Here is an 11,833-nt window from a genome sequence, read left to right on the forward strand (position 1 = left end):
TTTCTTGCACGTAAATCGAGGTAAAATGGGAGAGAGAGGAGAGAAAATAGCAACCCTAAACGGCTGGCCCTTCAAATCTATTTATAGGGCAAATTTGGCCCGTGCCATGTCGTGGCACCCTTTTTTCCATGTCGTGGGCTTTGTCGTCACTGCATACGTCATCGCAAGTTGCGTCTGGGGGACTCCCAGAGGTGTCAGAAGACTTGCCACGTCGTGGCACTGCTTGCCACGTCGTGGTCTCTGACACAGCTTTGGGGTTCGCGCCCCGAACTTCAGAAATTCATAGCTTTTGCATACGAACTCCGTTTTCGACGTTCTTTATATCGATGCGAAGGTAAGATTATGCTCTACAACTCTCGTTTAGACTCCGTTGGCTAATTTTGAATTTATTTTTAATATATTATAAATATATTACTTATATATTATTTTTAGTAGGCCGGGACAGGAAAACTCCGTTCGAAATTCATAACTCCTTCATATGAACTCCGTTTTCGTCTGTCTTTTTATCGTTGGAATACTATTGATGAGATCTTCAATTCTCATTTAGAAAGTTTTGGCTAAATATCACTCGACCTCAATCTCGAGTTTCGGGCTGCATACTGCTAATGCTGAAACTTCGAAAAATCATAACTTCCTCATCCGAAGTCAGATTTAGACGTTCTTTTTATGCATGCTCTCAGTTTAACGTATTCTATGACTTTTATTTAGATCGCTAAGGCCAAATATCGCTCTAAGGTAAATTCACTATTTACATCGCGTTGTGTCATGCCGGTTCTCTCGCGAAACTTCAACAGGTCATAACTTCTTCATTATAACTCGAATTTCGGCGTTCTTTATATGTACGGAATCCTTGTAACATATACTATAACTTAGTTAAGATTAATCCTTCTAAATAATATTCCATCAAAAAGTCATTTTTTGATGCTTATTGTCTCTAAATTGACTAGCCCGGATCTACGGGCGTTACAACGTTCGTCACTCGTCTACTTGCTCTAGAGGCTCCAGAAGACGTCAGAAGTCAGTTCACGTTGTGAACCCTGACAGTTTTTGGGTTTCGCGCCTGAACTTCAGATATTCATAACTTTCGCATACGAACTCCGTTTTCGACGTTCTTTATATCAACGCGAAGGTAAGATTATGCTCTACAACTCTCGTTTAGACTCCGTTGGGTAATTTTGACTTTAATTTTAGTATTTTATTAATATATTATTTTTAGTAGGCCGGGACAACAAAACTCCGTTCGAAATTCATAACTCCTTCATCTGAACTCCGTTTTCATCTGTCTTTTTATTGTTGGACTACTTTTGATGAGATCTTAAATTCTCATTTAGAAAGTTTTGGCTAAATATCACTCGACCTCAATCTTGAGTTTCGGGCTGCATACTGCTAATGCTGAAACTTCGAAAAATCATAACTTCTTCATACGAATTCAGATTTAGACGTTCTTTTTTATGCACGCTATCGGTTTAACATATTCTACGAATTTCATTTATATCGCTAAGGCCAAATATCGCTCTAACGTAAATTCACTATTTACGTCGTGTTGTGTCGTGTCGGTTCTGTCGCGAAACTTCGACAGGTCATAACTTCTTCGTTATAACTCGGATTTCAGCGTTCTTTATATCTATGAAATCCTTGTAACATATACTACAACTTAGTTAAAATTACTCCTAAATAATATTCCATCAAAAAGTCATTTTTGATGCTTATTGTCTCTAAATTGACTAGCCCGGATCTATGGGCGTTACACAATGACAACATAACCAATCAGACCAATTACAAATACCAAAAATTACTCATATTTTTAACCCAATCGAAAACCGTAAAGATGATGGTATCCTCTGTTTTGGAAGGGGAGTGATGAATGTTATTAAAAAGCATGTCATTTCTCACTTTCCACACGTTCTATAGAAGACCGTATACGGTCGCCACAAAAATTGTTCTCTTCTTAGGGCAACCACCCCAATTTGTCGTGAAGTTGATGACATCTTTAATAGAGTTGAAACTTGGAAGAGGGATGTCACACTATTTAAAAACCCAGAAAAGGACCTGGTGAGTAAATGAGCAACATGACATGATGTGATCAGTGGAATCAAATCCAGTGGAGCAATGATTAAAGGAAGTCAAAGGGGTAGTGACACAATGATGTTTAATAATGGCAGCGGTAGGAATGCATTCAAGACTCGTTCTCCAGATAAAGCACAAGACTTTGATAGGAAGAAGATTAGTCTACACAGTTGTATTTGGAATTCCACATGCTAGTTTGGAGTCACTAACACACCATAGGTTCCTCACAAAAAAATCACCATTGGCATAATGTTTGGATTTTCAGGTATCATTTGCATCAGTGAGGTTGACAGTGGATATAAGGTTGTTTAGTTGATGAAGTTCCAACGATTAAGGCGGCCTGCAAGGTATTCTTTTCCAACTCCACGTGGGGCCTGTAGAAGATAATATTTCTGAAACAAAATATGATTGTTTGGAGTCCAATTTAAAAAGATGAGGAAACCTCGACCCAAAAGAACCTCCTCCATACCAATCTTTGAGCCAAAAGAGTGTTTGATCCAAGGCAGGTCCTGAGGATTAAAATGCCCAGGACAAGCGGATAAAAAAGGACAATTTTACAATTAACATAATCTAGTAACAATAGAGTAATAGAGTAATATTTCACGACTCACTAAACCAAGAATCGTCAACATCAACAATAGAGTAATATTTCACTAACCCTACCATACCACTACATCCTCTTCTGCCACTCTTGCAAACAACCTGCATATCCTTGGTATTTTCTTATTCCATACTATAGAATGCCATGATATGATTAACAAGTCTTCTATTGACCCTATGTTTTTTGTTTCATGATTAAGTTCTTAATTATTTGTCTCAAGTCTAATTACTCAGTTGAAATCAATTACATCTTCAACTGAAACAAGCAAAATATTTGTGTAGGCCATCTTAGTTCCTTTTTCTAATTACCAATTCAACTTCCTCTTTGATTTCATATTCTCTAATTTTATTTTAAAACCTTGCATCCATCATGTTGTTTTATATCTTGAAATTTTTTTGGATTACTCCATTGAAATATATCAGAGGAAGAAAGAGGTTTACATAATCTGCTATCTCTTTTGAATGGGTTTTTATGTCCTTGGGTATTTTCTCAGACATTCAAGCAAGCAATTGACAATTATAAACTGATGATCCTTATTCCTTAATTTCTAATAATCTATTATAGTATTTGTATTACTGATTAACAGGACCAAGAATCAAGAATGAAGAATCATTGATAAAGTGATAACATGATAATCGACCGTCACCTATCTCGATGAGTTGCTGACTTGTTGTGGGTGTCTCGCACGTTGAGGCCTAATCCCACGACCAGTGGATATGTTGATTGTTGTTGTTGGAGTTTGGAAACCTGGAAGGTTGTGATCGTTTTTTTAACGACATTGAACACAACGTGATGTATTGATTGTTGTTGGCTTCGGTTTGACGCTGATGATTCTGGATTGCTTCTTCTGATGACGTTGCTTCTTCCAATATATCATACATACTATTAAAAAAAATTGGGCCCCTTAAAATTTTGGGCCCTGTTCCATTGTCCATCTTGCACATGCCCTAAACTGGGCCTGGTTTGATCCCTGTTTGCAACCTAACAATTCAGAATCTGATTAAAGTGGATACCAAGACGATCAAGGTCCTTGATGATTTTTACAATATTCCCCCAAGTGTCAGGGACAGAAAGTTTATCAAGCTTCGTCACTGATTTTCTCGCGATATTGTGTATGTTGCTAATAACTTGACTCTATAAACCAATGTCTTTATTCTTGAATCACCAAATCCATTTAAAAAGGAGGGGAATATTAATACTTGGAAGAGATACCACACCCATACCGCGTTTTTCTTTGTTCTCGAGAACAACCTTCCAATTAACCCAACAAATCTTGTTTTTATCCTCGACGCCACCCCACAAAAATGCCTACAGATCCTCTCTATATCGTTAAGTACCGACATGGCAGCTTTGAAGAGAGAAAAATAGAATAACGGCATGCTACCCAACTTGACGAAAGTAAGGCATCCTTTGAATGAAAGAGTCTTAGATTTCCAAGTTAAAAGTCTATTTTGAACCCGATAAATAATAGGATTCCAATTCCACTTCAAAGCCATGTTCGCTCCGATAGGAACTCCTAAGTAGGTGAAGGGAAAGGAGGCCACTTTGCAGCCGAAGATACCTACACAACTGGCCACTTTAGTATTAGGAACTCTGATGCCAAAGACGTGCGACTTATGGAAATTCACCTTTAAACCTAAACCAACGAAGAATTTGAGAAATGTTAGTAAAGTTAGAGCTGGACCAATGACCAACATATATGGCGTTGTCTGCATAAAAGAGATGTGAGATGGATGCGCCGTTGTTTAGAGTTTGGATGCCACGGAAAAAAGGAGCATTACCAGGCTGATTTCATAGAAGCATTTAGCCATTCCATGGCCAAGATAAACAAAAAGGGGGATAAAGGGTTCCCCTGGCGGACTCCCTTGGAGATGAAGAACTCCACGTTTGAGGACCCATTTGATGCATACTAGAGTCAAGGAAGTGTTAGTTAACGGAATCAAACACCTTGTCAAAGTCGACTTTGAATAAGAACACCTTTTGTTTCTCTTTTTTGGCTGAAGAGTAATTATCCTTGATGATAAAAGGACCATCAAGTATGTTGCATCCATCGATGAAACCGGTTTGGATGCCATTGATCACCATGCCTATTACCCGTTTGATATGATTAACAAGTGCTTTAGCGATAATCTTGTACAAGCTCCCTATAAGGCTGATGGGTTGATAGTCATTGAGGGTGAGCAAGTCTTTGCTTTTGGGAATTAAGGTAATGAATGAGGAGCTAACACCCCTAGTAAAACACTCATTGGCTTCAAAGTACCTAACGAAGATATTGTCTTGCATCAAACACCAATACCTCCTAAAAAACTAATTCATTTGGCCCGGGGGCTTTATCACCCCCATAGTCCCATATAGCAGCCTTAATTTCCTTGAGACTAAAATCAAGTTCTAGGAAAGCGATGTCTTCCGGGGAGAGGCGTCTAAAGTTTTAGTTGAGGAGAAAGGGCCTAACAGTCTGAGTTTCTCTGAATTTTTCGTCAAAAAAACATAGTGCTTCCACTTTTCGAGAATTTGTATCTGATACCCAATTCCCATTACCATGAGACCCTAAATAGTATCTTTTTTTTGCCTTTAATTTTTTAGGAAATTGTGGTAGAATTTGGTGTTCTCGTCCCCATCGGTGAGCCATTTGATCTTGGCTCGTTGTTGTAAGTCGAGCCTATATAGGTCCTCAAGTTCAAGAATTTTTAGTTTTAACGCCTTTTCTTCATCAATGAGTGCTCTTTCCTCCGCAGCCACATCTAAACCTTCCACGTTAGCTTTGAAGTCATTGTAGTTTATAATTTTCATTGGTTACTTTGATTGTCCTTTACAAATGCTTTTATTTGTTTAATTAGTGGATATTTTAATTATGAAGAATTGACAATAAAGAATCAATGAAAACGAATTGAAAATGAAATAAAAGATAAAGTTAAGGTTGCTTGATCAATCTAAACAATTATTCTTTAACATGTTAAAATTGCACGATTTGGGTCCTTGGTGTGGTGTTAAAAGTAAAAAATTCATAGGGTCTGAATTAAAAATAAAATAAAAGATAAGGTTAAGGTTGCTTGATCAATCTAAACAATTATTCTTCAACATGTTAAAATTGCACAATTTGAGTCCTTGGTGGAGTGTTAAAAGTAAAAAATTCATATGGTCTAAACTTTAAACCTTATGAAGGTACCCTACAAAATCCTCAGCAATGAATATATTTTGGTCATTCAAGAAAAACTAAAACCTAAAATATGTTTAATTAAGGATAATTATGTTTAATATTGTCATAATACAATTTTAAAACCGACTATTAATTATAATATCGGTTATTAAAAGAAAAAAAATATTTATATAAAGGTCGTTGACTTTTCTGTTAATCAATGGTACATTCGTACCCATAACACGTGCACTCTCACACAAATTCAGTAAAAAACAAGGCAATTTGGTTTGCATTTGCACGTAAGAAAACGCTTTAGTTCTATAAGTCTTATAAAATTTAAAACTTTTTATAATTATAAACCAACTTTATTTTCATTCTCCAATCCACATGGGATAAAATAAACCATTAAACTCATTTTGTTTATCTTCTAATATCTTCACTTTAAAGATTAATTTCATATTCATTTTTAATATGTTTTGGATGTGTGATATACCAAAACGAAGATATCATGTAGGAGAACATAAACATATAACTGTTTATATATTTTAATAATGTTTTTGGGTTCCAATTTCATGCTAAAAATGAGAAAATCTATTTTTTTGTAATTCGTTAAAATCAATTTTCCAACAAAGGAGAGTTAAGCTGTAGATAGAAGGTACAAATATACAATGAGCAATTTAACACAATTTGATTTTTCCCATGATAAATCAAAATAAAATCAGTTGATTTAAAACAAACAAACTAATGTTGTTTTTGGATGGATGGATGGTGAAGTTTGTCATCACAGGCATCAAGATTGACCATGACCAGATATACATTGTCGATGATCTGTCATATTAAACTCCATTCCGCCTTTTATATCTTCGACACATGATATCAATCAACAAATCCAATAGAAGATTATGAACTTTTTTTAATTAATATACCAAAATATCAAGTTAGACAACAGTTGAAATAAGTAGTATCACAGTATACAATTGAGTAAACACTTTTAGCAATAAGTAGTTAATACATGCTATAAAATATTACTTTATAACACAATTATTTCATACACAATTTATATATTGATCAACAAAAGTTGTAAAATAATAACAAGATTTTATTAATATTGCCTTACGGACTTATACAATAAAAGAAAAGTCAATAACATCTCCTGACTTAGTAGTTTTACCTAAATACGTTAAAAAGGTATGACCTAACTATGCTACAATAAACCACGTTCCCCCTAGCCTCCTATTCATTACAAAATCATCAAGAATCTTTTTCTCTTTTCTTCTTATTTGTTTAAGGAAACTCTTTATGTACAATTTGGTGTCCTTTAGAGTCCTCTTTATGCCTTGGCCATAATTTCCTTCTCCTCAAAACGATTCTTTTATCCTTTTTCTTTTCTTCTTTGACTAAATCAGTCAAACATCATTGTTATATATTCTAAAAATAGTAAGTTTCTTTGATTTGTCTTCTTCTTAAACCCCAATCAATCTCCATATCGAAATACCCCTTCTCACGATTTAGAAACATGCCCAATCCATGAACCTTAAGGTCTCTTGTTTTCCTCTTGTCATCTTTACAGTTGTTTCTTGGGAAAGAGTCTTATGGGCAAGCCATTTTGGGGAAGGGCAAATGGGGCATAATGAATTTCATTTTGTGGGCCAACCATCGACCATCTGCAGAAAATAGAAAAATTCCATGATCAGTTTAATATATTTGTAGTTCTTGAAATATTTCCATTTTTAGCAATTATTTTTAGGTTTTGCCCATGAAATGAAGACCTTTTTATGGTAAATAAATGATTTGAAGGATTGGCTAGATTTCACCAACCTGTACTTTGTGGTCATATGATGTATAAGCACTAGTATCTCCAACTTGGCTAGCTCGTTTCCTGGACATGAGTGGGTCCCATTGCCAAATGGCATAAATGTATTGGGCTTTGGTGCCACCTGCCAAATCATTAAAGATTTACCAAATCATTTTCCCATTTTTACCAAATAAAAGATACTACTTCTTAATTTGTTTTTCAGCTAATTCAACTAAGGGGGTGTTTGTTTTAGCATTTTATATCCAAAAGTCATTTTTGGAAAAGAAAAAAAAAATGTTTGGCAAACCAATTTTAAAAGCGCTTTTGGTGTTTTTATACAAGGAAAAAATACTTTTTGGAAAAGTCAGGAAATCTTAACATTTTGTAACTTTTTCAAAAAGGACTTTTGGGTTTTGAAAAGTTAAGCCAAACACCCCCTAAATAATTACAATTTTAGATATTTACCTCGAATCTTGACGGGTCAAACTTCTCTGGCTCCGTGAAGTTTTCGGGACTATGGTGGATGTTTCTAAAGAGTGGCAATACCTTCCATCCTTTTGGAATAAGGTACCCTGAGAGAAAACAAATTTAAAATATTAGAATAAAACGATTTAAAAGTATTTAATCAAATATTAAGTAAACAAAAACTAATTACAATAAACAAACCTTCAAATTCAACATCTTCGACAGCTTCTCTGAAGGTAAAAGACAAGATAGAAGCAACTCGGAGGGTCTCTTGAATGACTCTTGAAGTTATGGGCATTTTCTTGGTATCTGCCCAAGTCAAAGCCTTGTCATCTTTCCCCTTCATTATCTCCTCTTGTTCTTCCTAAAAAGTCAAACATTTAATATTAATTACAAACTAAATTATGGGCTAAACTAATATGTTAATGTCAACTTGCCATTTTCAACTTTCTAATATCTTCAGAAAAAAGAATGGTAAATAAATAAATGGTTTTGAAAAAAGATTCAACTTTTTGATATTGGCGTTTAGGGATCAATTATTTTAATGTGAGATTTCTTATAATGCTAAACACTAAAAAGAGAAGATTTCTTACAGTGACAGCTTGTAGGACAGTGGGATTTTCAGCCAAGTACTTGACGATCCATGTCAAGACACTAGCGGTGGTGTCCCTGGCGGCGAAGATGACGCCGATGATGTTGTCGGCGATTTGTTCGTCGGTGAGGCCTTCCTTCTCTTCCATGAACGAAGCCAATAAATCCTTATGTTCTTCTTTGTTGCTTTCCCTTCTCAAAGAAAGAATCTTCGCCAGGATCTGTGCTAATTCCCTCCTCGCCTTCATTGATTTGTTGAAGAGTGTTCCGGGAAGATTAACCGGCATCGAATTGTACCCTTTTTCAAGAATGTAATAACATCTCTTGAGATCCTCTCTGTATAGCACCTCATCTTTCCCGAAAATTGAAAGCAATGCAACATTGAATGTGAACTGCAAATATATAGATAAGATGATGATCAGAAAACAGAGTAAAACAGAGTGTGAGTTACACCTCCTGTATTGAGTATTATTGACTTCACTTACTGTTTTCATTTCCTGAAAAGTGTTGATGAGTTGTTGGTCTTCCCATCCTCGGAGTGATTGGACGGCGATGGATTCGATATCAGGGATGATGTTTTTGATGGATTCATGGGTGAATGCTCGGAGAACAAGACGTCTCAATTTGGAATGGTAATCACCTTGGTGGAAGAAAATTGCTTGTTTTCCGAGCATTCTCTCTTTGCTAGCAGGGAATGTAGGCTTAAAAAGATGAGATTTGGTAACAAGCACAAGCTTAGCAGCCGCCGGGCTTGAAATCATGACACACCGACAACCCAAAACATGGGTTTTAAAGATCGAACCATACCTGCAACAAAATCTCAATCAGTAAACAAATTTACAGAAATTAACTACGAGTGATGAAATTTGAAAATGAAACTAACTTTTTGACTTTGGAAGCGAAGAAGACATTTGGGTTTTGCGAGTAGAGTTGGAAGGTCTCGCCAATATAAGGCCAACCGAGTGTTCCGGGAGGAAGAGGGAGGTTTTTCCGGCGAGCTGCGGAGGTGAAGAAAGATTTGAAGAGAAAGAGAGTTGAAAGAAGGATAAAGAAAGAAGAGCAGAAGACGAAGGTAATGAGTTCCATTGTTAATCCCTTTGTTATTTAGGTTGATGGTGTTTTGATAGAAAGTGGGAGGGAGGAAGCGAAGGTATATATAAGTAAGCTTCGGAAGGGGAAGGGTGCACCATTACAGCTAAATACACTCACACGGAATCTTGCTCTCCAGCTCATCTAACAGGGAAAGGAATGGGGTTGGGGATGGGGATGGGTGGTGAAGGAGCTAGGTAACTACTATTGCAGATGTGTCCATGAGTTTATCTTTTTTTTCATTTACTTTTTTTTAATAATCAATAAAACCATTTAAAAAAAAAAAATTATAAGATGAAACTAACATACAAAATAGAGGTAGAGGTAAGAGGGAGTGGGGGCATGACAGTTAGAATGCAGAAAGGGCGTGAGAGATGCGAGGAAGGGGGGAATCGGAATTGGAATTGGAATAGGAAGAGGAATTGGATTGACTTGACCATCTATTCATTATGATCAAACGGCCCCGTCCCTACCCTACCAATCAAACCCACTCCGTACCACTTCAACAATAATAATCAATATACGCTTCTTGCACACTGTATTATAAATGTTTGGGTCTTTTTTTTTTTTTTTTTTTTTTTTTTTTTTCAAATTCACTTCACTCCTTCCAACTTAGTATCTCTTAAACCTTCCCACAGCCGCCAATATCATACTAAAAAGGCTGGTTCTTTGTTCATCATTAAATCATATATATGGACATTAAAAAAAATCATTTATCTTACCAAATAAGTATGTTAATAAATAATAAGATTCTAGAGTAGGCATGCAAGCTCATAGCGTGAAGCCACCGAAGTCCGAACCACCTACCGTTGATCTCACTCACTATATGGAAGCCTAGAAGGTGCTCTTAAGTACATTACCTTCACTACAACAATAGATCTTACATATGTTTTTTCATCATATCTATCTAGAGAGGGAAACGGGTCGGAAAATATCAGGAACTTCAATCCCCATCTTCATCTCTGAATCATCAACCTCATTCTCATCCACATCATCATCTTCATCGGGAAATATAAATTAATCAACAACCTTGCCTCTAACGAGGACCGGGAATCCCAACAGAAAATCAAAGATTTATTTTTTCTATTTTAATATGAATTTTTACGTAAAAATAATTTAAATTTCAATTTTACCGATACAAGTTTAAATATTAAAAAAAAACAAAAAAATATTCGTAGATTGCATTAAAACTATAAACAAAATTTCTACCAAATATAAATACATATATGGAAAATCAAATAGAGAAAAAATTGTCAGAATGATACTTGAGGTAACTACAGATAAACCAAGGAGAAAATTTTATAAACGAGGTTAAATTAGATAAATGAAGAGGGAAAAATATAATTTCAACAAAGTAATTACTAATAAATTTGGTTACATGGATCAAATTTTAGTATTGAAAATATATGTTTTGTATTATTTTTATATATTAATATCTACTAGGGCTAGGTCTAAAGTCGGGGTGTAACACCAGGTTTCTAAATTTAGTATTTGACTGGTGCGCTCACCAAATTATATATTGGAAGGTTTCATGTTATGGAGGTTTGTAGTTGTAATACTCGAGTCTTAATGATGTTTTTTCCATGTTTAGATTGAAGGTTTTATAGTTCATAAGAAAGTACAAGGATGGGGCGAAGCAAGAAGCCATTTATCGTATTTTCTGAAAAATCTAAAAATATGAAATTATCCGTAAGAAGCGGGGAATGCCTCTTAAAAGCGCGGTGCACTTCCAGCTCGGTGGAGTAATTGTTTTTAGGGGTTTAGGAGTATTTAAGGCCATTAACCCCTTAGGGTTGGATCATTCCCAACCTCTATCACCCTTAAAACATTTCTTGAGAAACCCTAGCCTCCTTCTACTTGTTTTGAGCTTTGGAATCATTTTCTGAGCTTCACTTCTTCTTTTAGTGGTTCAAGCTTGAAGAACAAGGTGTCTATAAAGTGCATAGAAGAAGGGTTCAAGTGTAGATCCAACAGGGTTGCTTCGTTTATGGACTTATCTGAGTATAAATTTCATATGTTGCTCTTTACTTCTTTAGATCTAGTTATTTGTGGTTTATGGAACTATCGGTCCATTTTGCGGGTGATCTTG

General features: G+C 35.6%; 1 protein-coding gene across 1 annotated transcript; it reads right to left on the minus strand.

The window, feature by feature from the left end:
• Positions 1–6,882: 6,882 nt before the first annotated feature.
• On the minus strand, positions 6,883–9,871 carry LOC111898519 (abscisic acid 8'-hydroxylase CYP707A2). Its single transcript, XM_023894427.3, has 7 exons — positions 9,539–9,871; positions 9,141–9,462; positions 8,658–9,047; positions 8,266–8,428; positions 8,065–8,171; positions 7,623–7,741; positions 6,883–7,468 (listed from the first exon to the last, which is right to left on the minus strand). The coding sequence occupies exons 1-7, from the start codon at positions 9,739–9,741 to the stop codon at positions 7,369–7,371; spliced, it is 1,404 nt and encodes a 467-aa protein (XP_023750195.1). The 5' UTR covers positions 9,742–9,871; the 3' UTR covers positions 6,883–7,368.
• Between the last annotated feature and the right edge of the window lie 1,962 nt (positions 9,872–11,833).

This window comes from Lactuca sativa, chromosome 3, assembly GCF_002870075.4.
Source record: "Lactuca sativa cultivar Salinas chromosome 3, Lsat_Salinas_v11, whole genome shotgun sequence".
In the NCBI taxonomy this organism is placed as follows: domain Eukaryota; kingdom Viridiplantae; phylum Streptophyta; class Magnoliopsida; order Asterales; family Asteraceae; genus Lactuca; species Lactuca sativa.